We start from the raw sequence: 16,192 nt of genomic DNA, 5'->3' as shown, positions 1-16,192 counted from the left end.
CACAGAACCAGCTGCCTGAGGGAGAATCAAAATTTCCTAGTCCAGGTATAACAAAAACCATCACTTTGATACTGAAAAAAATTATTTGTAAAACAAAAAGTTCAACTACTCACATTGATCCCACAAACATTTAGCATCTGATGCTTTGGAAAAAACTGCTTTGCTCAATTCCCTATTGATAGGAAGCAGGGCTAGTAAGAAATCATCACATATTGACTTGTCTTGAATATACAGAAGAAAATACAGACATATAACTGTTTCAAAGTTTATTGAATACTGTGAGGTTTTTTCCCACTGATCTACAAAAAAACAAGTTGGGCATTCTTCACAAAGTCACAGGAACTAAAAAACATGTTTTCTCCTCATGAACAGGACATTATATTTATTGTGAGGCCCAAGGAAATCCCTTCCTTCCAAACTTCATTAACACTGTCAATCAGTCAAACACTTTACTGCCATTTAAAAAAATTAAGATGCTGCCTTTTTCACTGGTGCCTTGTTTTCTGTTTTGATTTTGCAGAGAAGACAAAGGCATGGTGGGGGACTGTCCTATCTCTCTAGACCTGCAGGATGGAGCACCCACTCTGTGCCTCTGTTCTGGACTTTGCACCGTTGTAGTTCAGCAATATGGCTAGATAAATTATTAAAACAGACAAAGCAAAATAATTTCTGAGTATACCAAAGGAAAATAGTCCAACATAAAAAGCAATTATTCTTTGCAATTTTTGCTAAAAAACATAGGGTAAACGGTGTAAGAAAAAAATCAAAACAATAAAACACCTAGCCAAAAATCAAGAAAACTGCCTGCCATCTATCCTATTGCCAATTCACACATGGCCTTAGAAAGTTAGTCAATCCACATTACACTAAGAACCCTGAACAGATGGCATTTCTTTTAAGACAGAAAGCATTAGCTCAAACTGGTTTAGAAACCACTATAGAATTACTCTGTTATTCCCAGTGGGACAATTTAATTAGTGTTATTAAAATGCAAGCCAAATGAGCCTTATGGTGAAGCAAAATATTACTGAAGCAGAATTTTCCGAAGTATAACAACTCCATTTTAATTGTATAAAATGTTACAAAAGTTGAACAGCATCCTTTTAATGTTAACTTAAAATGCAGTTTAATTTCATTTTTCTTTTCTAATTGTGCTTGCAGACATGTGACAGACTTTTTCTGTTTAAACCATAACATTTTGCTACCTCAATTTGTCCAGATTATTTTCATAAAGCAAATTACTTAAATGTATAGTTAAAATTACATAACTGCTACATTTAGTGATTATTTTTAAATAATAATAAGTCAAAGATGAATTAGAATATAAAATGAAATAAAGTGTGACCATGCAGCTAGTGAAAGGTAAAAATTAAAAACCCTAAGTGATATTGTTCAAGTATTCACAGATAAAAACACAATAAAAAAAAGAAATATGAAATGGCATATAAAATGAAGGATAAGGAAACCCTGATGAACATATCTGAAGTAAATTACTAAGGGACTAAATACACTAAACCTATCAAATCACAGACCTCAAAAGGTGTGCTTCTAGGAAAGATTGCCAAAAGTAAAGGAAACTGTTCTGCTTCCTCTCAGATAGATTTACACATATAAAAGGGAGAAATAGGAAAAGAAAAAAAGAAAACACAAAGAAAGCCAAACATCTTTCCCTCCCACCAAAAAAAGTAGAATGATTACTCTTGTATATTTCCTAAAATTGTAAGCGTAGAGCTCTTCATTTGCCTTATGTCTGCAACTTGAGTTTACACAAGAGAAACTCAGAAGAAACATACTGGCAACTAGCTAGCTTCATAAATGTTTATTATTTTAACTTTTGCTTTCTAAAATATCACCCTTCCTGTTCCAAAAGGGAAGTAGTAGACTCCATATGGTAATGAAATCACTGTAAGACACTGCCATTTCCCAAATTCCAATTTGAAAACTAATAGGAGTATGCTGCTGCTCTCCAATAATTACACAGCTAAAAATACAGATAACCCTCGAGAACTAAATCAGAACAGTTCCTTACTATTCTGTCACCAACTGGGAGTCAGTATCTTAATTAAGTATGCCAATATCAGCTTAAAAAGTAGCTCTGAACCAAAAGCAACACATTCACAATTAAAAAAAAAATCAGAAAAGTGAAGATGTAGAAATGAATCAATCCACATTTTCATCATAGAAAGTAAAAATTAACTTATTTCATCGATAATGAATGGTCACATCTCACTGGATTTCTGGCAAGGATCACATCTTAATTTTTTGCAGGGGGAATCATAAATATTCTCTAGATTTTCACATTTTCAAATTTCTATTGTGTTTTTACTCTTATGTAGGGTTAGGAAGTATGAACTTCTGCCAATCATTTCAATAGCCCATGTCATTATGCCTAGCCACACAGCTTTTATTCCAGTTTTAGGGACAACTAGCTCTTCCAATCTGTATCTGCCAAACACTTCAAGGTACTTCAAGATTAGAATTTCTTTGTAAACAGAAAGTTTACCTTGGCATCTCCATCTGGTAAGAAGAGATAAGCTCCACTTTTATCTCGGTTACTGGTAGTTCCATACCAAGCAAACTCCACCTTCATTTGATGATTCTTACCATCTTCCTTGGTGTTTATTTTCTAAAAGGACAGAGATTCATGTTAGGTTTCCATAAAGCAGCACAAAAAAGTAAAATATAGTGTTTTGAAATAAAATATAACATACCTCCAGTAATCCAGACATTCCAGAAAACCATAGTTTCATGTACGCATTTTCTAAGATTATATTATCCACAGAATGCTGCATCTCTTTTATCTTGAAAACTCTGTCTGACTTCTCCTGTCTGCTATTCCTTACATATATGTTATAGTCAGCTAAAACTGCTTCTGAACTCTCATCCTCCAGAAGCTGGTAAACTCCAATCCCAAGAGGTGGCAGATGTGCCACAAAAGACATCTGTTAGGAGCAAATAAGTAGTCATTACTAAAAATAGCAGAATATCAACTTTTTATACTAAATTTATGTGCAGAGCAACTACTTTTGCTTGAATAATTTTAGGATGGCTGAGTTTTCCCATAGTCCATAAATAAATATGAAGAATTAACAAACAGAAATATCTGCATGACTAATTTGCTTAGCATCAAGATTACCATTATATTAATGCAGTAACAATTTTGAATCTTCTTAGGAATGTTTGTTGTGATATGCAGTACTGAGTATATTTGCTTTTCATTGTAGATGCATGTGTACTGGATCAAGTGCACACAGACTCTACTTATCCCTTGATTTTGAAATTTAAATTTAAAAATGCATGAATTTAAATAACTAAGTATAAAGCAAGTGTCTCATTTTCAGTCTCTTTTTTTAGAAGCTATAATCTGCATAGAAGAGTAGTATACAAGGTACATCTCCAAAGCAATTTGTTTAGAATTTGAAGTCCAGACAAGTAATTTCACTTCCTCTTCTTCAAGCAATAAAAGTACTAATTGTTCTGGTTTTGGCTAGAATAAACTTAAATTTCTTCATAGCAGCACTTTTGGTGCTTGGTTTCAGTATTAACCACTTTGATAACACAGAGATAAATATCTCAGCTACAGCTGAGCAGGGCTTATGCAGCATCAGGGCCCTTTCTGCTGCTCCACCAGGGAGGAGGCTGAGGGAGCACAAGGAATTGGGAGGGGACACAGCCAGGACAACTGACCCCAACTGACCAGAGGGATATTCCAGACCCATCATGTGACATGATGCTCAGCAATAATAACTGTGAGAAGAAAAAGGAAGGGGGGATGTTTGGAGTGATGGTGTTTGTCTTCCCAAGTCACTGTGATGGAGCCCTGCTCTGCTGGGGATGGCTGACCACCTCCCCAAACTTGGGACACCGGGAATGAACTCCTTGTTTTTCTTTGCTTGTGTGCACAGCTTCAGCTTTAACCACAAGCTTTCTCACCATTGCCCATCCAACTTTTTCCTCCACCCCACTGGGTCAGTGAGCGAGGAAGTGTGTGGGGTTGAGCTGCTTAGCAAGGTTTACCCATAATAATTATCCCTTTGGAACACAGCTGAGAGACAGTTATTGACTTAGCTTCACAGAAATATTATCCTGAACCAAGTTCCTACGTCAAAAGGAATCAAAACATAAGCCTGCAATACTGTGTTACTATTGCAGTCAGACACCATTACAATTTCATTAAAATTTAATGAAATAAATTTCTAATATGTGATGTGATCATCTAGGACAATCTTCTATAATGATGTACAACTCAAAAATTCTTAGAAGTTTTGTTTCAAACAAAAAAACAGAAGGTGGGCTTGAAGATATTTGCCCAGCTTAAGTATTTGGAAGGGAAGAGGACATCTAAATGTAAATGCTTAAGCCATTTCATGTACAAGAAAAGCCATTTCATGTTCCAGCTGGAATGCTTGAGAACATACAGACGTGTGTGACTGTGTGTAGAGATTGGCACTTGAAGGAAGAAGCAGCTCAATTGAGAAAGTGAGGGGAAAAGACACACATCCAGTATTTTCCAGTCATGCAGCTGAAACTGATCCTTTAAATGTAGTAAATTATATCTCAAAATTTTAACAGCTTATCAGTTTAAGAAACATTAATGCTAAACACATGCATGTTGAGTTTTAGGGGGTTTTTGTTGTTGTTTTGGGTTTTATTTGTTGGGTTTTTTTTAATTTAAAATTACTGAATTAATAGTACTGTCTACAGAGAATAGAATTCCCAATATATAAGTACACTTTCCATTTCCTTCAACTATGAAGCTACAATATATATAAAAAACCATATTTTAATGTTTTTTACTTAAAGTAGGGGTACCTGATAAGCTTCATGTGATACTGTAGTTGCTCCATCCCAAACAGCACTAATCTGGACATTAACAGGTTTTCCCAAAGGAGACAATAATTTAACTCTAGGTGAATTCACATTGACAGAAACCACTGAAAATCGCTCTTGTTCCGTAGGATTATGTATCAAAAGGTATCTGAAAAAAACATATTTACTAAATTTTTTTTTGGCAACCAAGCTTCTTCCTTCAGGTTTAATGTTACTGCACACAAATTTTACATACAGAGGATCAAAACAATGTTAGAACAACAGGTACATACCACAACAAATAAATATACAAAACATAACCAAGAAACAATGGATATTTAACATCAATTATGTGCAGATCTTTTCTTAATGCTATTATTTGTCGAAGAAATTTTGAAAATTCCTTACAAAAAATACATCTATTTCCCATTATAATTGCTAAAGAATTGCTATTAACAGTTGCAAGCACAATCAAGATACTTAAGGGCATTTTAAATGTATTTTTCAGGCTGAACTATCAAGCTCTCATCCACAATAGCATCTTTTTAACACAGCTTAGAAAAAATGAGGGAAGAAAACTGGTTCTACACATATATTCACTAAAGGAGCTAGTTTCTCTCTCCTAAAAGGTAAAGTACAAAATTATTAAAATTATAATTTAGCATCATTCGCTATGGCAACTCTTTGCATAGCTTCTTAATAGGTACATATGGAATGACTATTTTTTCCATAGTGTTCAATTTGAACACAGATTATGCTATTAACCCAAAGAATCAGCCCTGAGCTGAAGACTGACTTTATTAGCCCATATATTTTTTATTATTATTACAGGTTCATGTGTTGTAAGGTATAGAAAAACAGAACTATACTAGAACATTTTTGTTTCATGCATCTGTAGGATTATCATCGTACTTCTTGTCTTTTCACTGACAAGCTCAAAGAATGCAGTATTTGCAGCTGTTCCCTGAAGTTTACCTCTGTTTGTGTCATCCTTTAGAAGAAGTCTTTTAAAACAAAAACTGCTCTTGCCAAAACTTCTGGTGTCTTCTTAACTATACACAGCAGAAGCAATACTCAATCTCCAACCTCCTTAACACTCCCCACTGTAAAGCAGTTTACTTCTTCATGAGATCTGATTTTACATCAGTTCCCATGAGATCCATTGTTTACTTATCAAATCACTCCTTCCATATTTCTTCTAAGTAGATTCTCCTTCTCTGCTCTGTGTTTTCTATGCAGATTCTTCAGGGTTTTGTCCATGGTTTTATTTCTTTTGCTTTCACATCTTAAACCTCAAATTCAATTACCCCTTCACAGACCAAACCATTTCACCTAGAATTGTCTCCATCCATCCAATCTACAAATCTCATTCAGAATCCTGACCAGGCCACCATTTCCCCCTTATCTTCCTACTGGCTTCCTTTGTTTGCCTGCATCAAACTTGCTTGTAAATTTCTCAGTGCTTCACTACTACCTTATTACCTCACAATCAGTATGAAATGAAAGGTCAACTCCAACTTCTCATTAGTTGAATAAACAAAATCAGAGGCTTTATTAGCTTTTTATATCAAGAACTTTTGGATGACTTGCCATATATCAAATGAGCTTCCCATAAAAAAATATTTTCCTTTTAACTCCTTAAATTCCTGTCCTGAAGTATTGCTTCAATCATGATTTCTAAGTATACCAATGATATTCAACGTGCATTTGTGATCACAACCAAAAATGCCTTTGGATGCTTTCTTTTGCCCTGTTTCATGTTGAAGACTCCTAGATTACCAGACAATATAATAGTTAACCATATTCTGGGTTAGCTTTCAGAGTCTTTAAGAACTTGTGCAAGACTCTCTAAAAACCTCCCCTAGACTTGGGTAGGGAAATTTACACTTCTGGTTATGTGGAGCTGTCTCCTTTCTCACGGTTAATCTCAATAGGTGTTTTTGTTGGTTTGTTTTGGTTTTTTTTTAATGACATTAGTGGAATCAAAAAACCTAGCTAAACCAACCCTGCTCTCAGTCTCAACCCAATACAAATTAGGAAGAGAATAGAAATTATATCAAAATTTTTAAGAACTCCTCATGTACTGTGAAAAAAGAGTGTTAAGAACTCTGTCAGAAACAATACAGGTTGAGAGATGATTGAACACCAAAGCTCAAAATAATTCCTCATTCTCATCCATCAATAGACCACATATTTTTTTCTTTATTCTTCTTATAAAATTTAATTCCTCAATTCCTATGCTTCCAGGTAAAAGGAGACCTTATGCATACAATTTTTTCAGTAATGCTACACATCATCATTAAATTTAAATTATCTGCCAAGCAAAGAACATATTAGTGCAAAATATATTTCCAGAAACTTTGTTCACCTTCCCATAGCTAGAAACATATTTCACAACTTTAATTAGTTGCATGACATATTTACCTATAGCAAAACATAAACATAACCTTCAGTTTTATGAACTGCTGTATTATTATTATATTTCTTCAGGCTATTTTTTTTTTAAATTGTATTTGTATTAAACAAATCTATTGTTGTATCAAAATATATACATTTTTTAACTTCTTGAATCAGTGAATTTTAAGTTCATTATGTGTGTGTAGAGTAATAAGATAGAGGAGGCTAGCAATGACAGAGTAGATTTTCAGCACTTGAAATAAAGGAGTTTTGACTAGATACTAATATTTTGTTTTAACATACTATTTCAGGAGGACTTTTGTATAGTAGTTATAGAAAACAAGACATAATTCTTGTGCATATACAAAAGCACTGACTAATGTGCTAATTAAATTAGATTACCTCAGCAGTACTATTCAGCTCCCACCCTTAAACAATATCCCACTATAAAAATTTTAGATTTTATTTGAAAAAAAAGATCTACACCTCAATTAAACTGTATAATTGCAAAGGCTGTCTCATAAAAAAGTTGTATGTATTAATGCACTGTGGTTGCATTACAGAGAGAAGCAACTTGATAATATTTAAAGTTTTCTATTCCTTACCTTGAAGCAAAAACATGAATATTACTGTCTTTCAAAAAAAGCAAGCAAATATTTTCTTTTCATTATTCAGGTAACTGGTCTTCAGCAACAACACCAATAAAAAAAATTAAGTTTACATCTTTCATTCAGTTAAAGAGTGAAGGGTTTTAAGGGTTATCGGTAAAAATTTATATGAAAAAATTTTATCTGAAATATTTTACTTTAGAAGCACCAAGAGTCAGCCATAATTTATTTTGTTTATTCAGGAAATCTAATAATGCTAAAACTATGCTAAAATAAACTGCATTGGTACAAAAACCATGACTAAACCACTCACACAGAGACCATGCATTTCACCTCTGCACTGGGAGCAGGAGTTAACTGCTCCCAGCCCATTCGAAAAAGAGAAGTTATTGTAGCTCTTAATCCTAAATTGGATGCGTCACAAATTTTTGAAATTTAAGAAAAGCAAATCCTGACAACTCTTCAGACAGTTTTAGAAATATATACCTTGAATTCTTTTACTCCCATACTTTTTTGGGTCTCTGAAATTCCAAACAGGTGTCTTTTAGTCATAGAAGCATGACCACTTTCCCTAGATAATCTAATATTAACAACATTAATAAACTCTATTAAATGTTTACATACAAGAATATTTTGACCAGATTTTCCTGTAGTACAAGATTTAACTCATTGTGGAACATTTTCAGCAAGCACTGGAACACACCCCTCGCCTCCCACCCCACTGCTTCTTACTTTAAATACTTTCATTTTTAAATTAAGAAAATATGCCAACTGCTGTAGCTATATTTACAGACAAAAATATGAATAAAGATTATTTATTTAGATCTCTAACAACTCTAATCTCTGCCTTGTAAAATAATATTTTTTCATACAGTTCAAACAGAAGAGCTTCAGTATTTCAAAAATCCCTGTTTTCTGTTTCTCCAATATGCAAAAACATATAGGCATATATGTTGATACATACATTTACTGATAACACCTGCAACACCCCATAGTTAGGACTTCCTTTTGAAGTTCATTCATCCTTCCTTCATAAGGGATGCATTCAACTAAGGTGAGAAACCACAACTCACTACTAGTAAATATCAGAGCATTGTAAGTGATAAGGGCTTATTCAAAAACCACCTTTCAAGGCACATGGGATTTACAGTTCAAGACAACAGTGTTCACTGTCCAGCAGAGTAACTTTATTCAAATACATCTGGAGAACCAATTCCTTGAGGACCTCTAGCTCAGACTGACCAATTTTACTAAAATTTCTACAGCAAACTTTCTGAGATGGATAGGAGCATTTCCCATTATAAATGGCTTCATCAGAGTCAGTTCTTTGGACCCATAAGCACAATTTTAATGCAAAGTTACACAAACAAAACCTTCAAAGCTGATTAGTTTCTTTCACTCTTCTCCTATAAAGGCCAAGGTAAAAACCACCTAAGTGGTGAAAAAAATGCAACAAGTACACCCAAATCTGAGAAAAGATACGAGCCATGAAGCTAAATTATATACTATATCTGTGGTCTTCCAGTGAAGAACAAAGAGAACAAACAGATGCATGTGAGTTCTGAAAGGAACAAGAGAGGAGTAGTGAAAACAGATTCAAAGGCTTTATGCTATAGAGAAAAGGAATTTAAGTAACTACATATGTCAATAGTCACCAGAGAGGCTGTTGGGTTAGAAACCATAATTCAGCTAGAAATGTATCCTGAGTTCTTGACTCTTGATGGACTTTGATAGAACTTTAAAATTGTAAACAACACTGAAATTCTCTAAAAAAAAATAATCTCACTGGGTAATAGAATCAAAACTGTCTCACATCTCAAAATTGCAAGAAAAAATTGCTTTGAAACTGGGAGAAGTCAGTAGGCGGTAATATTTAATTACTGAACACTGATGTATATAAGGTAGAAACAAACTCAGATTTAATATTTAAACTACATAAAGCACTGCTTCCCATGGTAGCTTCCAAAAATACCATTAAAAAAATCAAAACCACAAGACTTCTGATGTATGGCAGAATTTCAACAAAAAAGCCCCCAAAAGTCCAAGAAAATGAGAATCCTAAGAAACTCTAATGAATTGCCATTACACAGATGCATGTCTTTGGGGATGGAGGTACACGGCAGGAAAAGAATCCAGACCATCTATCTGAACCAGACATTTATCTGTTCATTGTGCAAATATGTACAACTTCCCCTGAAGAAAAGACTACTGTTATTCTTGCATTGAAGCCCAAGACAACATCAAGATACTTTTTTCCTCTTTTTTAAAAAAGTACAGAATAAAACCATAAGTAACTTGAGCATAAAAATTACTCCCCTGTTATTTATAAAGCTCTCTCCTTGCTGTAGAGGGACCACTGGGAAAAACATAGAATAAAACCTAACATTAGCCATTCCCTTTTCTTAAGAAGGAAAACTCTACTGAATACTTACTCCAACTGGTAGGTAAAAAAAAAAAAAAAAAAAAAAAAGGTCAAGTATTTACCTAGCTCTTTTCAAAACTCTAATGGCCCCTCATGTAAGGGTCAAGGCCTCCTCAGTCAAGAGTATGAATAACATGACATTTTAAGTACAGGTCTCCTCATCCATTTTTTATGCTTTTCTGCTAGGAATTACTAAAGATGACCTATAAAATATAATTATAGAGCCTATAAAATAATTGTTCTGGAAATAAATGCCATATATACAATCTTCGGGACATTATCTGTTCATAGTGCTCCTCTGGTTATACAGAAATTAGACATTTTCCAATATCTCAATCCATGTTCTGTTCTTAATATTCCTTTAGGAACAAAACTCATCAAAAGCCAACTGTGCAGGCTCATGATTGTGACACTCTCCTTGGCAGCAGATTAATGGTTTTTTTCCTACAGCTCTTCTATCAGTTACTAAATTGGGCTTCAGAAGCTGTGTGTTTCACAGCATTTCAAGACACTTTTCAGTTCTATTCAAAATTCATTTTGTAAGAAACTTAGGCAACAGAGAAAATTTTGGACAAAGTTACTCAAACCCTCATGCATGAAAATCTTCTGACCAATGTGCTTCACTTTCTGAAAGTATTTGAGTCTGACTCATACTAATTTCAAAGAAAATTTGACTCAGCAGGTAAACTATCCTTATTTTCCCCTCTGTGAAATTAATATTTATTTCTCAAATGTAAAATATTCTCATGATTTCACCCAAATTATACTTCTTCTACTTCATGTTATTGCAAATACTGAACTTTATGTCTCTGTGCACCTTGAGTTATTATCAGTGACATCTGATTCACAGCCTTCTTTCAACAGTAGGAAACTACTTAAAAAAAAAAGGAAACAAAAAGTATCAAAATCAATTTGTCAATTAATTTTGAGATAAAAACTCATAAGTTTGGAACAAATATGCATGGAGACTTGTCCAATAATATGAAAATAATTTTCTTCCTAGTTCATATTTCAAAAGGAAACAAAATCAGCAATACCTATTTGATACATCAGAGGTTTTTCTGGGTTCTTTTCCAGAAGGGGAAGTACACTTCCTATGTTAAATCATACCAACTAATTTACAGAAATCTGATGTTAGGGATTTAGAAACAGAATTTCTGGGGAATGAGGAGAGGGAGGGGTGTAGAGAGGTAAAGGTAAAATGCAGGATTTTCCAGTATGAGGAAATTTCTTGATCCTTTGTGTTCCTACAGAGAACTGATCTTTTGCTACCAATCTACACAGTTAGTACTAGTAGTTACTGCACTGCTCAATACTCCTCACCACACGTGAAATCCACCTATCTATGGTAGTAATTTTAAAAAATCACCAAAAAAAGACCTCCACAACCCCCACAAACATCATTCTGCAAACATTTAATGCATAAAACACTTAAAATACCAGCACTCAGACAGTCTTTCACCAAAAGTGATACAAGAACACTCCAGCTTTTACAACAGATTTGCCAAGTGACAAAATAGCTTTTGTCAGAGGAAAAGACCTTTTTGTCTTGACCAGAAAATTCCATTTTTTTCTGTACAATAAACAATAAATTGTTGTGCTTGTGCACGACTCTTAAGCAGAAATATTCTCTCATTAGAGCTACCAGCTCTTATACAAACATCATGCAGTCTTTAAGATCACTGGAAGGTCTTATATGTCTTAAACCAGTCCCTTTTTCTCCTTATTCCACCTGGTCAAACAGAGGTCTATGCACAAAACACTTTTCTATAACCTTAGATCATGTTAGGTACTACAAAATACCCCTTTTCCACTGTGACTCCCAAGAGTAAACTGAGGAGACAAAGGAAAATCTAGATACTAACAAAACCTCCTGTGGACTAGGAGGTTGCTGTAGCTTGACCTCTTAGACAAAATGAGAAATCAGAAGAGCAAACTTTGAAAAATGCTGTAGTTGCTATTCTTGAAAAAGTCCAAATCTGACTATATTGTTTTGCAGCTCAAGCACCAGTTTTTTCTAATACAATAATAAATTTTTAATTATTGTAAACAACATTTTCTCCAATTATGTCTTCCTATTTTCCATTGTATGTACAATGACTGTTTGTAACAAACCTGCATGCATTTATAGACTTATCTTCCATACTATCAGTCTTTTCAAGCTAAATAGATGATGCTCTTGATCCTCTTGGGTGCTTTCTTTGACTTAGTGCTCCTGCTTTCCTATTAACTCTTTCCAACTTCTCACCCCATATTTTTGATGAAGCCTTCATAACTCTTGAGTACAGCACACTATTTCAGCTGCATTTTACAAACATTTCCATTTAAATCATCCAAGAGCAAACTTGGCTTTGATACCATACAAGTAACTCTATCAATGCCATCTTCTGTCATCGCAGTCTTCTTCTGCTTCACTAATGTACATTTGGTCAGTCGACACCTTACTTTTCAATGTGATGTGCAATACTTCCACTTGCCTGCTTCTTTGATTATGAAATAATGTCTCCAGTTTACCAAGACAGTTTTAAATACTAATCCTATATAGAGTGGTTGTTGCCAGTATGACATCCACTTTTATAATCTATTTACATTCTACTCTGTTAGCATGACAGATAGAAAATTACTTGTGACTTTAATATCTTGCCCAAAGAAATCCTTACTTGTGTTTTGGCCTTACTTTGCACAATAAAAATTCCACCCTACTCAGACTGATTCAATTTGGATTTAGATTGGATTTAGATTTTTCAGATTGGATTTAATTTGAATAATACATGATATCCAACATTTACCAATGAACATTTATCAATGAACATTTAGAAAACAGCTGGGCAATCAACAAATCTGTCTATTAACTGAGTGAAGGTAGCACAAAGTTAAGGTCAAAGCAACATATGAAACTACAGTGAATTGTGCTTAATCAACGCCTAATAATATTAAAATAATTTCAATAGTTTCTAGAGATTAAACATACCTCCTCTGAGATACAGTAGATACTGAAACCATTTGCATGCATAACTATACAATCCTAGACATTCAATTAAATTGAAAAGTCTTTTGTTTATGATTAGGACCTATGCTCTCAGATATAGTGTCAGATGTAAACACAAAATCTGGAGCAGTAGGAATATGGGTGGTTTATTAAAAATCAAGTTAAACAAACAGCTTTCTAATAAGCCAGAGAAAAGCAGGTTCTTCCCCAAAAGAAGATTCCAATACCTTCCCCCAAGGGTCTTTTAATTGGCTGGATAAAGTCAAAGGAGATTTATCAGTTTACCTAACAAAATTAAATAAATGCTAATACGTTCCTCTATATCACATTCAGATAAGCATCTCATAAGTTCATCAATACTATCACAAATGTAACAAGAAAAGAAAATCACTTTACATCAAAGCAGCAAATTATAATCCATTTAATCTGTTCATTGTAGAGTAGAATATTAATCTTGAATATATATAATAAAATGTTATAATATATGAATAAATAAATGTCCATTTTCTTAAATAAGACATCTTTTGAAGCTTATGAATAATAACCTTCATAAGAGTTAATAGGATGGTAATCTTAACCTCAAATTACCAGCAAACAACATAAATTTGTGTTACTTTCATAAGGTGTAAAAAGGTGGAAACAGAACCTATTATCCAGGGATCAGCTTTTCATTATACTATTAAACTGATGGCATCAAGAAATGAGGAGATACTTCCAATAAATAAGTAAATTCACATGAATCTACTTCAGTAGACTTGCAACTAACACAATATAATGCCATAATTATAACAGCATTTGAAAAGAAAATGTAGTTTAGAAACAGAGCTACGCTAAAATTACATATTATTTCCAAAAGGAGTAATGTCTGACAGTTCTGGTTAACATACAAATAAAAAAAAAACAGTGATTCTGTGCTTATAAAAAAATAATCTTAGCTTGACATTTCAGAGTCACTGTAGGATTACCCTTCCTAATGACAACCCCAAATCTTAACTTCAGACTCATTAATAAAACAATGAATTCTCTCCTTTATAACTCTACAGAGAAATCTTTATAATATCCATTGCTCATGTAAAAGGCGCAGAATTATGCAGACAACAGGCACACAATCCATCCCTCCACTCTCACAGGAAACAGGACCTTTGTGTGGCTTTCTCAAGAACAAACCATGGAACAACCTCAAGAAAACAGCATTCACAAAAAACACAGACAACAGCACAGCAAGAACTATATATTTTGAGAACACGAAAAGAATCAACATCAACCTAAGACAAGACTTTTAAATGTTATGTACCTACTACATATGCCAGATACACATACTTCCTATGATTTAGATGGATTGTAGTGGCACATATATCCTAATCTGGAGCACATAACTACTGTCCAATTAAGGATAAAAGGATTAAGTCCAAAGGCACTATTTTAAATTTTTCTTTTACCACAAAGTTGTGAGATGTTCTGAGGTCCAAGATGGGCTTGAAGCCCCCTGACTTTTTCAGGATCAGGAAGTACCTTCACTAAAATCCTTTCATTGTTCCTCTTGTAGTGCAGGCTTTATAAATCTGCATTTAGAAGGGAAAAAAAATCTGGTTCAGAAGAGCAGAAAGACTTTTAAGTATTCCATATCACTGCAGTCTGTGCCTTGAGAGCCTTGGACTAACTACGATACAGCCTCAAGGTAACTCCAGTAAAAAGGCTGAAGGGCCAGTGCCTAGAAAAAAAAGAAATAATACACAAATGTGCTAATATACTGAAAATATGTATATCCTATTTCCAAAACTCCTTCAACAAGTACATGCATACAATGCAGATCTTTCAACTGTATTCAACCATTCCCTACCATGCTCCTTCATAATGATCCCTTTCTGTGCTTTGAAAACAAGCTCAGGCTTTTCCTTCCCATAGAGTATGTTTAGTTCACCTGTTTCTTCTGCATTTCATGATATTTCCACTGCAGTGTTTTCAGAGGAAACCAGAAATTTATTGTAAGACCTAATTGTCATATTTTATTTAAATCTTGTAATTTTTTATAGCTACTGAAGCATCAAACACCTTCAATGTCTGATTGTACTGGTACTGCAAACCCCAACAAAAGATGCTGATATTCCATGTATTGAAATGAAAGGACTAAATTTGTGCAACTTAGAAAAACAGCAAAGATCCTATGAATCCTACAAACTAAGAACTTATTTACTGCTTTAATTTTGCAGTGGCAATTTCAAGGACAGTCAGTAGACAAAAACATTTAGAACAGACTGTCATTGGTTCATCCACATTAAGACCAAAAACTGAAAAAAAGTTTGATGTATAAGAATTTTTATACACTAAAAATTAATCTTTAAAAGTTTGAAATGTAACAACTTTTAGAATAACTTGAATTCAGAACCATAGCATTCAAAAACTGAGTTTTAAAAAATAAAAATTATTTCCACAAAAAGCTTTGAAGTACAATTAATTGTAAATCAAAGTTGCTTTTTTCTTCTTCACAATGAAAACTTATCGTACCTCAAAAAATGTACCACCATTCAATTTTAAAGCCCTTAAACAAAACCAGGCATTCATCTCTGAGCTTATTTGTTGTTTTGTTTTTAGACTTCATAGATAACTTTTAAGGAGATGTCAATTACCAGCACCTGGAGTCAGTTCTGAGATAAGCCTGTATGAATTATATTTTTTAATGTTTTTTTAACACAAAAAGTAGAAAATTCACACAGAAAATACAGAAACCTCTGAAAAACTATTAGGACCTTACAAAAAGAGTGAGAATAAAGAGATCAAGGCGCTGTGAAACTCTTCCATACCCCTCACTTCCTGTCCCATTAGACATTGTCAATGGAGATTTTGCTGGTTTGGTCATAAAGATATTTGCACAACTAAGTTCCACCTAAAAAACAGAATGAATGAATGTATCATGCTTTTTTGTTCAATTTGAATGTGCACCACTTTTACCAGAGTGATTTTTACCAA

General features: G+C 33.7%; 1 protein-coding gene across 1 annotated transcript in view; it reads right to left on the bottom strand.

Moving 5' to 3' along the window:
- Window positions 1-16,192, bottom strand: part of MAN2A1 (mannosidase alpha class 2A member 1) — a 107,153-nt gene that overhangs the window by 33,351 nt on the left and 57,610 nt on the right. Inside the window, exons 13-15 of the mRNA XM_036403557.1 lie at window positions 4,813-4,978; window positions 2,712-2,942; window positions 2,504-2,626 (exon numbers count right to left, since the gene is read on the bottom strand). Of these exons, the coding sequence (XP_036259450.1) occupies window positions 2,504-2,626; window positions 2,712-2,942; window positions 4,813-4,978 (520 nt within the window). The remainder of the gene's footprint in view (window positions 1-2,503; window positions 2,627-2,711; window positions 2,943-4,812; window positions 4,979-16,192) is intronic.

This window comes from Molothrus ater (genome assembly GCF_012460135.2).
Source record: "Molothrus ater isolate BHLD 08-10-18 breed brown headed cowbird chromosome Z unlocalized genomic scaffold, BPBGC_Mater_1.1 matZ_random_MA35, whole genome shotgun sequence".
NCBI classification, from domain to species: domain Eukaryota; kingdom Metazoa; phylum Chordata; class Aves; order Passeriformes; family Icteridae; genus Molothrus; species Molothrus ater.
This window is presented reverse-complemented; position numbering and strand designations above follow the sequence as displayed.